Raw genomic sequence first — 21977 nt, forward strand, 5'->3', positions numbered from 1 at the left:
TTTGGATATTTGTGTTGAGAATTTGACTTTGTTTCATATGCACTAAATATTTGATACTAAATACACTGATGAAATTGATATCAGCTACACTAGATGAAATTGATTTTAGATATACAAATACATGAAGCTTTGGATATTAAATACACAGATACATAAATATTGTGAAACTCAAATACATTTTAAAATACAGATACATAAAGAGAGATGTTAGTGAGAGAGTTTAGTGTATCCAAATACATGTCAATCACATTTTGATACAATGTATCTAATACACCTAATCAAACAAAAAGTGGTACAAAAAATAATTTGTTGAATTATTGTATTCAGACGTAATTATGACCTAAAGTAGCGAGATTTATATTATTTCCTCTTTATTTCAATTTTCATGATTCATTTATCCACCCCCATCCCCACCCCAAAGGACAAATTGGCTAATAATGAAATGTTTAAGGACAGACTTTACAATCCCAAACATGAAATTGCCCAATTAGACAAATAACTCAGCAATTTTGTCTGCATATTCATGACACTAATTTCCTATCACTAAAATATTCAGTAAAAGCAACCAAAATGCGCCAAGTGCGTATAACACCAAAATCCAATTAATCTAACGGTCTAAATTAGATTTTACTAGTAGGACATCACGTGCGCATTTTAGCAAGCACCCTTGTAGTCACTCATTATGAATCCTTTGCATTTGACTCCAGAAAATAAGGAAATCAAGAACCTGTCTTCCTCTTTTTTTGTAGGGAAAAAGGTGGAGAAATAATGGTAGAATCCATTTTGAGCTAAAAGGGGTTCATAATCAAGATTCATGATTTATGAGGTAATTAAAATAAACAAGTTTTTGTATGTATAGATTTTTCATCATTTCACCATTAACAAAGCTGACCCTTAATTCAAGATTCATTCAGATCTGTGAATTGTTGGCTTTATTTTGTTAAATGAAACATTTTTCAAACACCCTTTGCTTCTGTTTGTGGAGTTTTGTTCATATTTTTTTTTTTAAATTGTGTCTTTGTGTTTTAGGATTTGGAGGTTTTTGTGAATTGCTTGTGGTGATAGTGATTGGAGAATGGTTGACTTTGTTTTGTCAAATGTGGCATTTTTCGAGCACCCTTTGCTTCTGTTTGTGGAGTTTTGTTCATATTTTTTTTTTTAAATTGTGTCTTTGTGTTTTAGGATTTGGAGGTTTTTGTGAATTGCTTGTGGTGATAGTGATTGGAGAATGGTTGACTTTGTTTTGTCAAATGTGGCATTTTTCGAGCACCCTTTGCTTCTGCTTGATGAGTTCTACTTTCATATGTTACATTTTTTTTTTTAAAAAGTTTGTGTCTTTGTGTTTTAGGATTTAGAGTGTTTTTTTTGTGAATTGCTTGTGGTGATAGTGATTGGAATTGATGGCTTTGTTTTATCAACTATAACATCTTTTGAGCACCCTTTGGTTGTATTTGTTGAGTTCTACTCTCATATGTTACATATTTTGAAGATTTTTATGTGTTTGTGTTACAGGATTTAGAGGTTTTGTGAATTTCTTGTGGTGATAGCGATTGGGATTATTGGCTTTATTTTGTCAAATGTGGCATTTTTCGAGCACCCTTTGCTTCTAGTTGCTGAGTTCTACTCTCATATGTTACATATTATTTTTTTTAAATTGTCTTGTGTTTTAGGATTTAGAGTTTTTTTTTTGAATTGCTTGTGGTGATAGTGATTGGAGAATGGTTGGCTTTGTTTTATCAACTATAACATTTTTTTAGCACCCTTTGCTTATGTTTGTTGAGTTCTACTCTCATATGTTACATATTTTAATGATTTTTGTGTTGTAGGATTTAGAGGTTTTTGTGGATTTCTTTTGGGGATAGTGATTGGAATTATTGGCTTTATTTTGTCAAATGAGACATTTTCCGAGCACCCTTTGCTTCTGTTTCTGGAGTTCTATCTCATATGATTAAAAAAAAATATGTGTTTTTGTGTTTAAGATTTAGAGATTTTCGTGAATTTCTTGTGGTGATAGTGATCGAAATGTTGGCATTATTTTGCCAAAGGTAACATTTTTCAAGCACCCTTTACTTCTCTTTGTGGAGTTCTGCCCTTATATGTTACATATTTTGAAGATTTTTGTGTCTTTGTGTTTCAGGCCTTAGAGATTTTTGTGTATTTCTTGTGGTGGTAGTGATTGGAAGGAGTAGGAACAATGGGTCGATCGCCAAGTTTGCTGTCCCGGAATGGAAGTTTTAGGCCAGAAAATCTGGGGCAAAATGCATTGGCAGTGATAGGGAATCTCTGTTTCACTATATTTGTTGTTGGAGTTTTGATTTTTACTATAATGGCTGCAACTTATGAGCCTGAAGATCCTTTATTCCATCCTTCGACAAAAATCACTAATTTCCTTACGTCTAAATCCGATGCCACGTTTAAAGCTGATGACACTGTTATGAAGACTGGTGAGGACTTTATTGGTGCAAATCAGAAAGCATTTTCTACCTTTATAAACCTAACAGATGTGGACGTTTCGGTGTCAGCTACAGACAGTGGCACTGAGAGTGATCCTGATTGTCATGGGAAAACTGATGAACCAATTGATTGTAATGATCCAGATGTGTTTCATTTGTTGATGAGAGTAGCTATTGAGAAGTTCAAGGATATACATTTTTACAGATTTGGGAAGTCAGTCCGTGGATCGAATGATAGTTCGTGCCACATGGCTTGGCGGTTTAGGCCTAAGGATGGAAAAACTGCTGCATTTTACAAGGATTACCGCGAGTTTGTGGTTTCTAGGTCGGACAACTGTACACTTAGTGTGGTGAGCATTGGAGAGTATCATACTGGTGGAAATGCTCGGAAAAGGAAGAGAAAGAGCAAGGACAGAATTTCAGGAAAGTCAGACGAGGGGTTTGAGAAAGTTGCGAAAACAGGGGGACAAAATGTTGCTCTGCCTGAGGTTGGTGAAGCTGTGAATGACTCACTTCCTGTGGTGGAATCAGAGAGTTCTTTCAAGCGCGGGAAGTATTTGGTATATCATGGAGGTGGAGATAGGTGCAAGAGCATGAACCATTATCTCTGGAGCTTTATGTGTGCATTAGGCGAGGCACAATACTTGAACAGGACATTGATAATGGACTTAAGTATTTGTTTATCCAAGATATACACTTCATCCGGTGTAGACGAAGAAGGAAAGGATTTCAGGTTTTACTTCGACTTTGAGCATTTAAAGGATTCAGCATCAGTTCTTGATCAGGAACAGTTTTGGGCTGATTGGGAAAAATGGCACCAAAAAGATGGACTATCTCTCCATCTTGTTGAAGACTTTAGAGTTAATCCAATGAAGTTATCTGGACTGAAGGATACTTTAATCGTGAGGAAATTTGGTAACGTGGAGCCAGATAATTACTGGTACAGAGTATGTGAGGGTGAGACAGAATCTGTTGTTCAACGGCCATGGCATTTGGTATGGAAGTCAAGACGTTTGATGGACATTGTCTCGGCTATTGCCTCTAGGTTGAACTGGGATTATGACTCAGTTCATGTTGTGAGAGGCGAGAAGGCAAGGAACCGTGAAATGTGGCCACATCTTGCTGAAGATACTTCTCCAGATGCTCTTCTATCTAGTTTGCAAGACAAGATAGATGATGGAAGGAACCTATATATCGCGACAAATGAACAAGAGACATCTTTTTTCAATCCTTTAAAGGATAAGTACTCTACACATTTCCTCAGTGACTATAGGGATCTTTGGGATGAAGGCAGTGAATGGTATTTAGACACAGCAAAACTTCACAACGGAAGTCCTGTCGAATTTGATGGTTACATGAGAGTTTCAGTTGACACTGAAGTTTTCTTGAGAGGTAAAAAGCAAATCGAGACATTTAACGATCTCACTAAAGACTGCAAGGATGGTATCAATACCTGCACTTCTTCCAGCTAATCTATGTACTCGCAAAGGTTTACCACTACCGCGTTGGGATAAATCTTCCGATATATAGGAAAATTTTTTGATCATCAAGATTTCTGTTAGTTTCTCTTCTGGAAAGTAAAAATATGTTTCATTAGTTAGTACATTCTCAGTTTTGTTATAGGCGTTTGATTCGCGCTTGTATTTCCTTCATTTTGGTAATTTTATTCAAATTTTTATGTTTGTTCCTTTCTTGGAATGCTTTGTTTGAACCATGAAACTGTTGAAAAGTAGCACTGGAAATGCTTGAAGTGTTATTGAGATAGGTAGATCTTAAGTCCCACATCGACCCGATGAGGAAAAATCGATCTTTTTATATGATTTTGGGCAATTGTCACCTCTTAACCTAGTATCTAAGGTTGCGTTAGGTTTAAGATTAACAGTTAAATTGGCCTATCCAAGCTCACTATGAGCTCTCAAACCTTTTTTTTAATATATATATATATATATTAGGGGTAAGGAAAGGGGAAATGGGGGAGCGGATTACAAGATGGAATCAAACCCTCACCAACAAAGTGAAAGTTCAATAGCCAACCAATTGAGCAAAGAAGATTTCCGTGTGAGCTCAAAGCTTTGCTTCATTCCAGAGGAAACCTCAATTTGTCTAGTTAACCAACCAATTGAGCTATGAAGCTTTGCTTCATTTTAGAGGAAACCTCAATTTGTCTAGGTAATCAACCAATTGAGCTACGAAGATCTCCATGTGAACTATCCCGAAATGAGTCATCCTAAATTTAAGTCTCTCTCTCATATGCTTCATTTTCGAGGAAACCTAAATTTCTACTATGCCACAGGCCGAAACAAGTCACTCCTAAATTTTATAAGTCTCAAAGTTTATTGCTATCTCCACCTCCTCCAACATAGTAAGTTATTTTCATAAATCATACAATAATTATGTCACGATTCAAAATAAGTTACGGTTAATTATATGAGTTTTTGCTATTTATATTAGTTCATTTTTAAGTAATGTGTATACTTAGAATAAACACGATCCAACATATTTTATATCGTAAAGATTCAAATTAACTAATTTATACCAATCATAACCTACTACATCCCCCAACCCCACCCCTCAGCTATTCAAACTTGAGATCAACAATGTGAGCAAAGCTTGTTCCGATGGAATTTGTCTGCCTAAATATATCAGCACTTCTATTAGTTTGTGTAACATTTATAACACTTATATATAATTCGATCTAGTCTGACATTAAATAAAGAAACAAAAAACCATTTCTTCTAAAAATATATATAATGTATTCTAAACACTTACATATAAACTTTTTTCCTTAAATAAACTTTGCAAATTTAAAGGGTACAATTTAATGCTACAAGATGATAATAATAATAATAATAATAATAATAATAATAATAATAATAATAATAATAATAATAATAATAATAATAATAATAATAATAATAATAATAATAATAATAATAATAATAATAATAATAATAATAATAATAATAATAATAATAATAATAATAATAATAATAATAATAATAATAATAATAATAATAATAATAATAATAATAATAATAATAATAATAATAATAATAATAATAATAATAATAATAATAATAATAATAATAATAATAATAATAATAATAATAATAATAATAATAATAATAATAATAATAATAATAATAATAATAATAATAATAATAATAATAATAATAATAATAATAATAATAATAATAATAATAATAATAATAATAATAATAATAATAATAATAATAATAATAATAATAATAATAATAATAATAATAATAATAATAATAATAATAATAATAATAATAATAATAATAATAATAATAATAATAATAATAATAATAATAATAATAATAATAATAATAATAATAATAATAATAATAATAATAATAATAATAATAATAATAATAATAAACAAACAAACAAATAAATAATAAGAGTAAAAATAGAAAAATAGTGGTGTAGAAAAAAGGAAAGAGATAAACCTCAAATCTAAAACTAAGAAAGAGTCAAATACAGAAAAAAAGTTATTTTTTTTTAATTTCTTTTTTTGAGATTAATTAACCAAAAATAAATAAATTAAACAATGCAAAACATTTCTCTCTTTCATAAATAATATTTACTCATCTACTTTTAACCCCTTTTGCATCTATATCAACTATTATCCAGTCTTTGCAATTTTTTCAGGTATTAAGTTTATCTTCTTTTTATGTTTTAGGATTCCAATTTTATGTGTTGGTCTTTTAGTTTTTTTTTTAAATAAAAAAATTGTTATTAAATTTATTTTCGTTTAATCAATTCCAACTTGCTTGAAACAGAGGCATAATTGTTATTGTTAATTGTTATGAAGATGGAAGTTGGGGATCTTTATAAGAAGATTTGAATGTCATTTATGATCAATGATGTTCTTCATATTTTTAGCATAATTTTTTCATATTTTTTTCTTTTAAAAAAAAAAAAAATACATTTCGAGATGGGATTTAGTATTTTGATGAATTCAATTGATTTTGTTGTTCCAAAAGCCATACACTTCTCGTGTTTCTAGCGCGTTTTCGTTTCTAAAGTAAAGACGAGAGGTATTCTAGGGCGACTACTACGACTACATGCCCATAGAGTTGACCCATGCACCTTTTCATGGGGCGAGCAAAAAGCCTTTTCCTGAATCCTGATATGAACTCAACAAAAAGCGGCATTTACCCGTCCGTCATCTCTTAACACAAAAAAGGGCATTTACCTGTCCGTCGTCTCTTATTTTGAGACATTCTTTATTTCTGTGGCGATTCTTTATTTCTGTGGCGAAGCCAGGATTTTCACTAAAAAAATTCAAAATATGATAGAGTAAATACACAAAAAAGCAAAGGAGTTCAACATATACTATATATATTATATACATAAAACAATTAACTTTATCCATAGTATAAACAATGTAATTTTCCACTCCCCTCGATCCTACCTGGCTTCGCCCCAGCCTAACTTTGGTGTGCATAAAGTGTGAGACCCAATGAACTAGGATGTTTGATTCAAGAATCAAGATTCCACCTCATATTATCTAAACAAAACTTCTTATACTTCATATCAATTGATTTCTTCTTTAGGATGGAACCACAACCAGCTATGGCTCAACAATCAATTGACATTGCAGAAACTAGCAAGAAAAAGTTAAATCTACCACATATATGTCTAGAAGCAATGAAGAGCTCACCACCATTGTCATCCTCCACGCCTTCTACGCCGACAGTCTTAAGGAAGACATCAAGTGTAAAGTACAGCTGCTTGTGTTCACCAACAACACATGCTGGTTCATTCAGGTGCAGATACCACAGGAACTCCGGCCTGACTCGCACCAGCATGTCCGTTGGCTCGAAACTCTCTGAACTTGCTGCTGGAAAGTGACTTTAACTAACTTTCTGAATTCATAGAGCATAGCTTCATGAACAGTTAAGGCTGTTTTCAGATATGAAAGTATTAACCATACAATAATAGTTATTTCATAATCATTTATCTTTTTATACTTGATCATAAGAACTGTGTTAATTGATAAGTGAGGTTGTAAATTTATGAAGGATGATCATAGGTAAATGTTGCACATCTTTCGCGGAGCAACCCTTGTCACCCTTCACTAGGAAGTTACACCGTGTAGATAAGTAAAATTTTTCTTTCTGTGTTTACATCTTTATATTTGACTATCCTTAGTGCAAATCCTGGCTATGTTGCTTCAGCCCCCACACCCCACCTCCTCTCTTGGTGTATGCAGTTGTCAACAATAACAACATACCCAGTCTAGTCCGACAAAGTGGGGTCTTGGAAAGGTAGAGCATACGCAAACCTTAGCCCTACCTAGACCTACCTCAGAGATAGAGAGGTTGTTTCTGACAGACCCACCCTCGACTCAAGGAAAAACAGCCCAGAAAAAGAATAGATGGAAGTGAAAGCATAACAAAGCATTCTGAACAATTTAAGATAAGAAAATAGGAAGCAACTTTGTTAGAACATATTACAAAAAGGAAGTTTGAGAGAAGAACTATCTTTTATGACCAAACTGAATATGCAAAGAAGAGTTCTCTTGTATCTTTCACATCATTCAGCTTTATTCTATTACAGAGTAAACTTCTGTTTTCTTTTGTTCCTTTCTTCATTCCCTCTTATTTACTCTTAAACAAAATTCTTTCACTGCTCTCACACAAGAACCACTTTTTTCGGTTAAAACTAATCTAAATAGAAAGGAATGTTCGAAAGCAATCTCTCTGTCTTCACAAGGTGGGGGTAAGGCAACATACAAACCCCACTTTTGGGATTACACCGAGTATGTTGTTGAAAGCATATGTTCAAGTTCGTAGTTGCAATATGTTTTCTTCTTTTCATTAAGATTTTAGGACTCCTTGTTCCAACTTCAATCTTGGAAGAAGGTGAGTGGGCTAGGATCGGGATCGGACCAACCTCTGTCTCAGTAGTTGCCCGAGAAAGGACCACTCAATCCATACTTGAACCTGAACTTTCTTTTACAACCTTCTTCAGCACTTTTTTCTGGTGATTTATCATATAAGGAACATAAGAGAAAGCTTTGGGTAATATGTACAACAATGTCTAAGTTCTTGGGTCATGCCAAAAGAGAGCCGTCACTTGGAGAGGACGAAAAGCATTAATAAGCTACAGGACTACACCATGTACTATAATGTACAAGTTTTTGGTCACACGAAAGAGACCCATCACTCTGAGAGGACGCAAAGTTTTACAAACACAACAAGCTACAGGACTAAATCATGCACAACAAGGTATTAAGTTTTTTGGTCACACGAAAGAGACCCGTCACTCTGAGAGGACGCAAAGCATCACAAATATGACAAGCTAACAGACTACATCACATCAAAGATCAAGCATCCACATACTCAGCCTGTACACTACTAAGCTGTATATGATAACATCATCAAATGGATGAAGTGGCACCGTAAAACGTTTAATCTCACATTGGACACGTCTCGTCCTCTTCTTGTTGAGACATCAAGTAATTTCTGCAAAGAGGACAAGTTACATGCCAATACCTGAGCCACTTCTCTAGACACAGCTTATGGAAAACGTGACCGCATGAGAGACTGTTTACCCCTGCATCAGGCTCGAATTTTGTCAGGCACACAGAGCATTCTTGTTCAGGGTGGTTAGAGATACATAGCGAGTCATAACGAAATGCAGGTGTTCGGTTTCTGAACTCCTCCATGTATGACTCTGGTGGGCTTCCACGGCATTCAAGTGAGTCCAAGGGTCCTTCAACAGAATAGTCTTCCCATGATGCGATACGGATGCCAATCACACGAAGGATCGATCGGAGTATCTCCTTGATAATGGAGATGGATATGGCTGTGTTTACTAGAATCACACCAAGTACTCCTGCATCTGCTGGAGTTGGATATTGTGAGAGGCCCATAATGGATTGGAACCTAGACAATGAATGAATATAAACACCATTAGAGAAGAAACATAGCACTTCAAGGAAGATTAAAATGATATAATAGTGTAAACACCATCGGAAAAACTCATTTTTTATAAAGGTAGAAGATATAAACCAAATTTTTCCATCTGCCTAAGCCTTGGTTGATAGAATTTCCCAGTCCTGTGCTGGTGAGATTCAGCAGCTACTTGGCGGAATAGTCAATGTGCGCACAAATGGCCCCGCACACCATTATAAAAGAATCATTTTTCAGAATTTTTCTCTAAATATATGACACTAGGTAATTTCTTCTCATTTGCCTTGATACCTACGCTGGTGGAAGGTAGTAGGTATCCCGTGGAATAGTCGAGGTGCGGACAAGATAAACCGAGCACCAACATCATCAAAAAAAAGAAATTTGACATTTTCCAGGAGCACGTAAAACGATTTCTTGATTTCCTACTACAATTAAAATGGATAAGTAATTGGCTCAGAGGTAGTAGTTGGTTTGGTTGTGATACAATCTTTGAGGTAGCAAAATTGGTATTTACTATCACATTACTATAAATCATGTCCAATTCTTTTCAAGATTGTCCATCATTTTAGAGCCTCAACACATTAACTTAAGTAATCAAAGAGAAAATTAGACAAACATAAAATCAATGACTGAATAACCTCTCTTGGCAATCAAAATCCAAGTGATTGACACAAAAGTTTACCTTATGTTGAAATGATGATTATATCTTCAAAAACTTTTGAAAGAGCTCAATATACTGGATCTGCATAGAACAAAGAAACAACACATTAATCACTTAAAAGCAAAGAGTCAGTAAAACAACAATAAGAAACATAATCCAAGTTATGAAATGAAAACTGAAAATACATAAACTTAACTCATATCAAACAGAAGAATCCCAATTTATCCAAAACCTCCACCTTTTTTTTAACAAAGATTCCAACTTTATGCCATTTCACAATTAAAAAAAAAAACTGATTTTTATCAATACACAGCTCAAAACACTAAAAGATGGAAAACCAACCTCTGCCAAGGGGGGTAGGGGGGTAGACATCAGGTTTCTTAACAGCATAAGTTCAAAAAACTAAAAAAGGAGAAATCTTTTTCTGGGGTTAAGACTTCTAGACATTTTCTTGATTTTTTCACTTACAAATATGTAATCACAGCAATATATGAACAAAATGTAAAGATCCAACATAGTATCAGTCATTTCTAAGTTCCAAGAACCATCATTTATCATCTTAGAAGTAGAAAAACAGAAAAATAAGGAGAGCCCAAAATCAAATGAAAGCATAATCAGATAAAAAAAAAGGGACAAAACCAGAAGATTCATAGCAAATCTTGAAACTTAAGATCTGTTTACAACTCATACTCAACTTTCAACCATAAACAAGTGAAAAAGATTGCATTTTTTTGTAAAAAAGTAAGATTATGAACCAAAAAAAGAGGAAACATAAGCTCATAATTGAAAGAAAGTAAGAAAGGGTACCTAATAATATGAAAACTTCAAACTTTTTGTTTACAATTATTATTATTTTTGTAATATTGCAAGAGAAAATAGGATTTCAAGATTTTGGAAGAGAAATTTTTCTTTTTTAAGGGTTGATGTGTTGAAGGAGATTCATAGGGTCCTAATTGGGACGGTGTTTGATAAAGCTAATGATGTTCACCTCCAAACACCCCTTCTTCTATTTATACACAAAAAAATCGAACCTTGTGATCCAACACCAGTTGTTTGTCTGTTTGCTTCCCTCCATGTTTTCTTGACGTAATACGTAAATATGTCATTAAATTTGTATAAAATTGAACAAGTAGAGTAGGATGTTGTGTTGGATGTGAATTGTTTCATCAAACGTCAAATAGGACGCATGTGTCTAATTATTCAACTTTATACAAGTTTTAATGTCTATTTGTGCATACATAAAGTTCGAGGGTGTAAATGTCATATGAAGACATTCAAAAAAGCATAGTTATGTATCATGTCTTTTTTCTTCTTTCCTTCAATATTAGTGATATAATATTTTGTTTTTTACTTTCTAATATAATCGAGACGTTGAAACATATTTAAGACTATAAGTTCAAAACGTATTTTTAGTACATGTGGCTAATTTATATTTATATTTCAGTTCATGAAAGCTCCATACATAAGTTAATTTCGTTACGTTTTGTTCCTCTAGCGATTATCTAACTTGATTTCGATATTTACTAGTTGCTATTATAGATAAGAAAAAAAAAGTACGTAGAAGAATACAAAAAAGTACTACTAATTTTACCCCTAAACTATCAAATATATTCTACGTGCACTCTAATGTATCAATCAAATCAAATTAAATTTCTGCGATAAGAAATTATGAGCAGAAAGATATATATCTAAAACGAAAGATAATTATGTGAACTTTCATATGTTCAATAAGTATATGATAAAAATATACAATAAATCACAAACATTATGAATATACTTAGATCTTTTATTTTTTCTTTTAAATAAATAAATAACAACTCAATCAAATATTATCATCTCATATAAAATAAAACAAAGATATTTACAATCAACATCACTCAAATTCTTGAATTTGTTAATTGGAAACGAAGATGTGGTCTTTCTCTTTTATTTGTAATTTTTAATATAAATATAAATATAATCTCTTTAGTCCTTTTGGTTTTTTCCACATCATTTTCCACTTAAGTGTTATGCTTTTTCTTTTTTCCTTCCCTTTTTTTGGTCAAATAACAAAAAAATATTAAAAAATATTAAAATTAGACCAAACTCACTTTTGATAAAATTATTTTTCAACCATTAGACTTGACTTGTTGAGCACTAAGCAAAAGTTTCATTGGCTTATAGACTTATCTTTACAATTTGCATTATTGCTCATTGTTTTGAGAATTTATTTAATAATTGGAACTTTATTTTAATTTAATAATAAATTGTCCATTTTTTAGAATCAAATTGGTAAGTTGCCTTCTATTATTCATTTCTAAACTTTGATAAGGAAATTATTTTTTAATTCTTGAATTAGAAACTATGTTGACTTTGGGAATGCTAACAATACTTCATGATAACAAATTCATTGAATCTTACCTAATATTTAAAAGGTTTTAAATAGGAATATTTAATTTACAGCAAGCATGAGTTAACAATTTTATTAAATAAATATTCAAGCATACGATGTTATTATAAAATTTTGGCTATAATTAGCAGTTATCAAGAGATTATTCCTCCAAAGATTTTTAAAAAAAGATCATTTTGGATCATATCTTCATCAAGAGCTATTTTGTTAAATCCACAAATAATGTTTGCTTATTTTTGGGTATCTAGCTTTGGTCTTTTAAAATATGGTCTATAAAAATATAATTAAATTTATTATTACAAGAAAATCTTAACAAGGGAGCTTCTATAAGGAGGTATAATATGATATCCTAGAAAAATTTCACATCAATAAGATACGAAATAAGTGTGAAACCATAGTAGGTCGAAAACAAATTATATTAATCACAAATGAGTCTGATTTTAATTATTCCTATAAATAAATAAATAAAAAATCTTTTGATAAGAAAGCATGTTAAGTACTCTCTTTAATAGGCCTACATGAAATATGTTAGAATTAATTGAATCAATAAATTTCAGAATATGAATATCTTTTTTTTCTTTCAAAAGATTTTGTTTCAGAATTGTGTCTTTGAGAGGGATGTTGTCAATCTTATCGAAGACTTTATAAATTTCTTTTTCGAGAAGCGAGAGAACTGAAAGTTCAGGTACACATCTTCTTTCTGACGGGGTTCAGAAGCTTAGGCCCAAGTGATACTCCCTCCGTCCCTATTTAGTTGTCCATATTTTCTTTTTTAGTTGTCCCTATTTAGTTGTCCATTTTGACAAATCAAGAAAGGACAACAAATTTTTTCCTATTATACCCTTATTTACACTTCTTGAAAATTGTAAAAGTGTATGTTGTTTCCCTCCAATTTATTTCACTTGAAGTGGTTGTAATTTTGAAGTGAAAAGTTGTCATAAGGGTAAAATTGTAACTTCACTGTGCTTAATCATTATTGCCTTAATCTGTGTGCCATTTCTAAAGTGGAACAACTAAAAAGGGATGGAGGGAGTAGTAATTTTCTAATTGAAATTAGCACACGTAAATCCTACATAATATGTTGTTTGGCACATCTGGTAACACATTTCACTAGCTGATCCATAGCAAGCAAGAAAGCTCAGAGCCAGTAGTAAAATCCAGAGTATGTCTAAAGTAAAAAAAAAAAACCTATATATAAGTGTCAAAACCAAACTATATATGCCCACCCCACCCCCACCACCTTTTCTCTTTGCTTCTTAGTGCAACATTTGGAGTACTATTTGGTCCATTTTAATTTGTCACCAATTATAGCATGGGGGTCCATTACCTTTGTTCTAGTCACCAACTACGTGTCTATTTTCGAAAGAAATCTTCACATAATGTTTATATATATATATTTATATATATTAGAAGAGAGTTTCAAATGTTTCAACATGTCAGCTTGGTGACATTAGAAGAAAGCATAAGGGTATAATAGTATTTTCCTAGATCAATTTGCTTAAAAGGGATTGTATTGTCTGCTTTATTCTTTAGACCATATCAACAGGTCCATAAAAGATCCATCACTTTCTCTTAAATTACAATTGATGTCATCCACTAAAATATCATTAAATGTGATTGGGACCCATTGAACTATACTTGAGGAGTTGTGTCAGTCAGTGTTCCCTCAACTTTTGCCTTATTTATTTTTCTAATAAAACATTTTAGCCATTTTATTTATGAAATGTTCATTGATGAGTTTGGAATTGGTTCTAAATAAAAAAAAATTTAAAATGAAGTATTATTAATTCAGATTGAAAATGTATATATTAAATAATAATTTTTCTGAAGTGTTATATTACATTAAAAAAGTTATGAATATTAAAAATTTAATAAATGGCCTTATATATGATTTATGATATGTTAATTACAAATATTATATAATAAAAATAATAATAAAATAATCAAAAAGTAAAATAGAGAGTACGAATAATAATTCTTCAATCATCTCTTCAAATGATGAATAGAGAGTGAAATAGAGAATGAATGAAGAAAGCATTCTTTATTTTACTCTCCGAATATAGAGTAAAATAAAGGTAGATCGGAGACAGTTGTACAGATTTTTTGTTTCCAAGATATTCATAATTGATAAATATGATCTTTAAAATCAATTATGATTAAATATAAATAATAAATTTTAGAAAAATTTAAAAAATATCATATAAAATAAAATGAAAAAGTCAATACACTCCTTACGCTTCGGAAATAATTTAGTGATTGAAAAACATCCTCTTCTACTATATTATAATTTTAGATAATTGAGATTTATTAATTAGAATATCAATAGTATATAGAATTTATAATTATGCATAATTTTATCCTAATATTTTGTATATAAATATAATGTTGGGCCCGTGCTGACACGGGTCATTTTTACTAGTATCTATATATATAACTATTCACTTCTTTCACTATCTTTTTTCCAAGTGGCAACAAAATGAAAATATGGAGAAATCATTTTCGAAAATATTCACATTCACTTCTTTTAGATTCTATATTCTCCAATGATTTCCAATAAAGAAAAATTAGTATAGTGGAAGATAATGTTCGATTTCGAGTTTTGAATATGATATTTTTTAATAGAGTGTTTTTTTGAATAAATTCTACATAAACAGACTTCAATATCAAAAGATGGTAAAAGATAATATTTTATCCTATCGGAAGATGTTTTTATTTTTATTCGGTGTTCGATATCCACATTAGAGCCTAACTAAGTCAGATTTATGTTAGGTAGGACTCACTCAAAAGGCAACACTTTTTTTATACTAAACCCTCAAAATTAATACCTCTAATTAAAAGAAAAACAACTTTATCCATTGATTAGACAAACCTCATCCATTATACCATGATGTACCAAAAAAATGCTACTTACTATGGTATGTGATCAAATAAATTAGCTTATCTCATATTTATTATAACTTACAAAATATTATTTGACTTTCAAAATACAACAACAAGATCTTTACATAATATACATACAAGTACTTTCAATTAAATTAGAGATTTTGAAGATCTTCTCTTTCTTCTATTTTTTCTCTTTATCACTTTTTCATTGAAAAATTACTGAAGCTGACGTATATATATATTGTTGTTATTTTTTCGTTGGAGCTATAAAATAAAAATTAACAACGAATAAAATTTTATATCTAAACAGTAAAAATCTCATACTAATTCTATTTAGCTATAGATTAGCATTGAATTATAAGAAAATTCAATTAATTAAAAGCTATTTAGCAATCGATTAGCTGAAATTATCGAAACATATTATGTAGCTAGTTCAATATTGTAATATTGTCTAATAGTGATCCTCAACGTTTTTTTTCTTCATTACATTTTTCTTTTTTCACATATTATAATACTTAGTCCTATACGTATAATATACTATATATCTCCTCAATAAACACAAAAGATATTAATCAATTTCTAGCATTTAAACCAAAGGGACCCAATATTTCTTTGTTTCTTCCATCTTGTTATAAAAGATTACGTGTCAATTTTAGAAAGAAAAAAAATTCCACATAATTATTTTTCCATAGAGGACCCCCATACCCCTCTTCACTATCTTTTATACAAGTGGCAACAAGAAAAATATTACTTTTTCCTTAAAAATAATAATGAAAATATGGAAAATGATAAACATCAGTCATTTCATCATTATAGATATAAAAAAAGAACACAACAAGTCATGTCTTTTTTTTTTTTTTTTCAATAAGAGTCTGGAGCCTTCATTAAAATCTCGACTAAATTATGATCGCACACTTCAAGGTTTATTTAGGATTCATGATGCTCTCAACAAAAATTTCTTCATATTTAAGAATCAGACTCGAGATCTTTGATTGAGGGTAAAGCAGTTTCATCACTGTATCAGAATCCGTTTGGACAACATGTCAAGTCTCTATCAACTCTTTAGGGTTCAAAAGGGTGGAGGGGGAAATAATTATTGTTATCTACAAAACTTTCACATCTTTTAGATTCTTTATTCTCCAATGATTCCAATTAAGAAATGAACATGTATAGTTGAAGATAAGATAATGTTTTATCTTTTTTTTACCAAAAGATGGTATCTAGTCCCTATTTTATACTAGGGGAGTAGGGGGTGTCACACTACTAAAAATAAAGCAAAAAATTAACAAACGTTCATCGATTATACCCTAACATTTAATAAAACTAAATGGATCGTCCAAATATTTCGGAAAATAATGGTGTCTCGATTAATATGAGCAAATATCGACAGAATTTTATTTTTTTGTATACTGATTTTTCAGTAAAAACTTATATTTGTTTATTTTATATAATTGATGGGCATCCTCAATTTCATTTCTTTAAATACATTTTTTTTATAGTTTTACTCATCTTTACGTGAAAAATAAAATTTTAAAATTATATTGACAAATCGACATAATCGCTTAGTTTTTTTTTGCAATTTTTAGTAGTGTTATTATTTGAGAGTCAAATAAGTTTTTAAAATTATAATTTTCTCAATTTAATAAATTATTTATAATCAGTAATTATGTTGTCTCGTGTTTTTCATGTAATTTTTAAATATATAGTTTTTGTTTTTATTTTTGAAAATAATACGTGTTCATATAAATGCATAATTAAAATTAAATGTTTTGATCTTTCAACTTCTAATTTCTTCACAAAAATTGGAACTTAGGAGTAGTATATATGTGGACAAACTTTAGCTCATCCCAATAAGTATTGGTACTATTATTATTAATTTATATATGGTGAGAATAAAGAAATATATCTTTTAGTACAACAATATACTAGGAGGACCAAGATAGCTTTGTAAATTAAATAAAATATGGTTTTATTGGATACCAATTCGATATTACCACTTTGTAAATTGAAGGACAAGATGAATCGATTGCAATCGAGATCTCTCTATTCTTAATTAGAAGTTTTAAGTTCGAATCTTTTTAAATAAGAAAATCTTGTTGGAAATGAATTAATCAGTCAGTCCTAATATAAATATTGATCATCGAATAAAAAGAAAAATAAATAAAAATTAAATTCGAACTATCATATAATTACATTACAATAAAAGAGACATTTAAGTGGCAACAAATTATTTTTTTAGGTAATATATATTATCGCAAAAATATTTAGTGAAATTGAGTCAATATCATTACATTTAAAATCGCTAAAGTCTTTAGTACATTTATTTGAGTGTTTGTTATAAATAAATCATATTATATCATTACTACTAAATATAACATAAAAATTATATCATTATCTCTAATAATTACCACAAAATTCTTTAGCTATTATGTGAAAACAAATTTGATTACTTTTTTTATTTATACAAGAACGTAATAGATTTGACCTCAACTGTCAATCGAAGATAAATTTAAGCTATTTCACAAAGTGAAATTTGAACGTTTTCCCAAAAAAAGAAGTTGAAATTATATAATATAAAATAGGAGTTAATAAAACTTTTACATCAGCATGATGATGACTCATAAATATCTTATCGTTCTTGGAACTCTCTAGAATAATTCAAGAAGCCTATTAAATTATTGAATATATATTTTTAAATTTAAAATTGAATATGATTCTAAATTGTGGTTAGAGATTATAATTTCAGAATATCAGAAAATAAAAAATTCCAAAGGGATAATCCACAAATTTTCAAGGATATGAATTTCTAAAATCAAACCAAATAACAGTATAAAGATATATGAATGATATTTAACGGCTTTATTTGAGAAAATGAATCAAAATAGTAGATATAAATTGTGACCGCTTCATAAGTAACTTAAAGACAACAATTAAATTGATATTAATAATAATTTGAGAGTTCTAATGAACCTTTATTATTCTTACTTTGAAAATTTAGAATTCTAAAAAGTCGAGTCATCAGCGATAGAGAGTATTTTGCCTTTTAATATGAATTTTTTTTATTAAAATTCAAATTAATCAAATATCAAAATATATACTATTAAATATAGAACAAAATTGATTTTTTTTTTGTTTTTTTTTTGTTGGATAGTGAATACAAACTCAGTCTTCACGTGGCCAAATATTAAATGAAATGAAGATTATTATTTTTTACCCAAAAAAAATAAATTAGGAAAAAGCATACATACATACTTTTCATATGATATTCACGTGTCTTTACCTCGTAATTTTGGCCAAATTTGTTACTTTATAAAAGCTACATATTTGTCCTCATCTGCCCATAATAATAAAAATAATAAAGGGTGAAAATGTTTTTTTTTTAAATAATACAACTTGAATTTAAAAAGATACTTAATTAGACGCATCTTTGGACTTCTTTTTGTCGATTTGGGGTTCTGATGAAAAATATTATTGAGATTATTCATATAAAACAAACATGAGACAGTGGATATCGAAATTGAAAAAAGAAAAAATTTTACAATTTCAAAATAACTTATTTACGTAGAAAAAATAATTTTTAATTTTTTTTTATCAAACAAACATAAAATTATTTAAAAAATTCCTATGTGAGATTAGTCATACCTATCATATGAGATAGGGTTGTTCATAGTTATGGTTAAAAAATCAAATCGAATCGCGATCCGAATAAAATCAATTAAAATAACCGAAATTTGGTTTGATTTGGTTAGGTTTGATTTTAAATTTTGAAAAATCGTTACTATTTGATTTGGTTTTGATTTTACTAAAAAATAATCAAATCGAACCGATAAATTATATATATAAATTTTATAATTATTTATATATCATTCATAAATAAAATATAAATATTTTGTTAAATTTTAAGTAACTTTAGTCTTTAACTTTACCATTTTATCAAGTCCAACAGTTAAATTTTAATCCATCTATTACAATCATAAGTCCAAGTCCATCAAAATTCATTATTTTAGTACCTTCTCTTAATTGAATCACTTTGTTCGTGTAATGATAACTTTAGTATTGTTTAATTGCTTAATTGAACCGACAATAGATTTTCAGTGGATTGCTCATGTACTAGGTGTTTGTGTCTATTAAGATACTTATGTCCTCAAAAATTTATTACTTTCAAACTGAAAAAACCAGAAAAACCAAACCAAACCGTCAACAACCAAACCGATGGTTATTTTTTTCGTCTGGTTTGGTTTGGTTTTGGTTTTAACCAATAACCGATCCAAACTAAACGATGAACACCCCTAAATTATGAGATCGATAAACAAAGAACATAAAATTTTGATAATGTCATTTTTTTTTGTTAAAATTGATTGAGTTATAAACTAAGCTAATGTTGGTATATAAATTAGTTGCTTTATATCATGTTTGATTTTTGGTGCAGATTTTGATATCGAAAATTAACGTTATGTTATTGGTGCATGTATAAGTTATTGAAAATTTATATATTATTTTATATATTTATGTAATAGAAGGTAGACTAAATATAATACATGCACTAGCAATATGTAGATGATAAATAAAAATGCATAATTCCTAAAATTCAATTCACGTATTATCTATATTAGTCGTATAATAATTTTTATATTATATATTATATGCGAAATAATTCGTATTACTAATCTTCGTGCAACTAATTCATGTATCAAAATCAGAAAAGTTAAAATAAGAGGCAGGAACTATTTCTTCTGATTTATTTATTTTTCAAATTTGGTAAATATTGATTGATTGTATATTTCACTATAATTTTTTTAGTCAACGTTTAAATTTGATTCTATCCAATCTTTTGGTTAGCCTCAAGATTTCTTACTTGTTTGGTTGTTGCTGACCTGTTTCTAGTTAACGTTAAAATTTGATTCTATACAAATTTTTTGATGAGCAACTTTCACATATAATAAACACAAAATTCATATTTGTATGTTATAACAAAGTTTGCATAATTGCGCTCCATAGCAAATATATATGTATATTTCGCTATACATATACAAAAGAAAGCAGTTGTATAATCTGCTTTGGTATACATATACAAAAAGATTAATAGAGACGAGTGAGAGAGCGAGATCTGGAAGAGGGGAGGGAGGGGAACGAAAATATATGTATATATACATTTTTCACGCATTTTATACATTTGCGTTTTTGTATAAAGTGAGAGAGGCGAGTGAGAGAGCGAGATCTGGGAGAGTGGCGAGCGAGATCTGGGAGAGGGGAACGAAAATATATGTATATATACATTTTTCACGCATTTTATACATTTGCGTTTTTGTATAAAGTGAGAGAGGCGAGTGAGAGAGCGAGATCTGGGAGAGTGGCGAGCGAGATCTGGGAGAGGGGAACGAAAATATATGTATATATACATTTTTCACGCATTTTATACATTTGCGTTTTTGTATAAAGTGAGAGAGGCGAGTGAGAGAGCGAGATCTGGGAGAGTGGCGAGCGAGATCTGGGAGAGGGGAACGAAAATATATGTATATATATAATTTTCTCTCGCTTTATACAAACATAAACGCACTTTATACACTTGCGTTTGTATAAAAAACGAGAGAGGCGAGGGAGAGAACGAGAGTGGCGTGTGGAAATTCAGAGACTAGAATAGGAAAACTTTTTCTTGCCTTTCATTCATTTATCAATGGTGTATATATACAAAATATCTAGAAGAAGAAAACAAAATAACTCCTCTACGTGTATGAATTCTAATTGGCTATCACTACACTACAAAAATATACAGCTGTGTGTACTATTTCGTACGAGAAATGCACAAATCCGTTACATAGGAATCTGCATATTTCTTGCCTAATTTTCATCCATTTGTCCTCATTTATTTGTCCAAATCATCTCTCAAATAAGGCTGTCTGGAATTGAATTTTGGGCCTTCATTTGTTGTTGGGCTGAGACATTAACTTTTGGTTGAAAGTTTTGCATTTGGACCAGCTGAGATATAGACCCAATATTGTCTCTGAATTTCGTTTGATTGAGAAGCTTTCCAGTAGTCAGAACTTGAGCTTTCTTAGCTTCTTTCTCCTCTTCACTGACTTTCTTGATTTCAATTCCAACATGGTGAGCGAGATTCACCAGGAGAGAGGCGAAATAACCACAGTTTGCTATGAGGTACAATTAAATCAAACTATATTTATAGCATTTAATTTGAATTAATAGTTTGCTATTATATACAATTTTCCCTTTTTTGATTTATCTAAATAATCCTTACCTATGTGATTGTTGCTGAGCTGTTTCTGGATATTAAGCAAATTTCTTCAGAAGGTAATTCTAATGTCCCCAAATTTTCCTCTTTTGTCATCAGTTTTGTTATAGCATTCATCGTATTATTTACATCAAACCAAATGACCCCTATTGTAATCAAAATCTAAAATCTAAGGCTAACAGATATTTAAAAATAAAATTTTGAAATATTCACGGTCAAATAGTTGTTAAAAGGACATTGGACAATTTTTATTTAAGAATTATTGAAATTCCCATAGTATGACAAAATTTCATCTCAATAAATTCAAATCTTTTCTTCCAAATTTTTATAGAACAACTTCACCTAACAAGACTACAAATGATAGAAACTTGATTTAACCCCCCCCCCCCAACCAACC

General features: G+C 30.1%; 2 protein-coding genes across 3 annotated transcripts; one reads left to right on the forward strand and one right to left on the reverse strand.

Annotated features, from left to right (window-relative positions):
- Positions 1-668: 668 nt before the first annotated feature.
- LOC102604420 (uncharacterized) lies at positions 669-4217 on the forward strand. Of its 2 annotated transcripts, none has more exons than XM_006351946.2 (2): positions 669-826; positions 2138-4217. In XM_006351946.2, exon 2 carries the CDS (start codon positions 2195-2197, stop codon positions 3923-3925), a length of 1731 nt encoding a protein of 576 aa, XP_006352008.1. In that variant the 5' UTR covers positions 669-826; positions 2138-2194; the 3' UTR covers positions 3926-4217. The 2 variants fall into 2 exon arrangements, with proteins under 2 accessions (XP_006352008.1, XP_015166221.1); XM_015310735.1 differs by lacking the exon at positions 669-826 and adding an exon at positions 1972-2045.
- A 4284-nt stretch (positions 4218-8501) lies between these two features.
- On the reverse strand, positions 8502-11051 carry LOC102603743 (probable E3 ubiquitin-protein ligase XERICO). Its single transcript, XM_006351944.2, has 3 exons — positions 10869-11051; positions 10083-10142; positions 8502-9373 (listed from the first exon to the last, which is right to left on the reverse strand). Exon 3 carries the CDS (start codon positions 9358-9360, stop codon positions 8902-8904), a length of 459 nt encoding a protein of 152 aa, XP_006352006.1. The 5' UTR covers positions 9361-9373; positions 10083-10142; positions 10869-11051; the 3' UTR covers positions 8502-8901.
- Between the last annotated feature and the right edge of the window lie 10926 nt (positions 11052-21977).

The sequence above is a fragment of the Solanum tuberosum genome, unplaced genomic scaffold, assembly GCF_000226075.1.
Source record: "Solanum tuberosum cultivar DM 1-3 516 R44 unplaced genomic scaffold, SolTub_3.0 scf00140, whole genome shotgun sequence".
NCBI classification, from domain to species: Eukaryota; Viridiplantae; Streptophyta; class Magnoliopsida; order Solanales; family Solanaceae; genus Solanum; species Solanum tuberosum.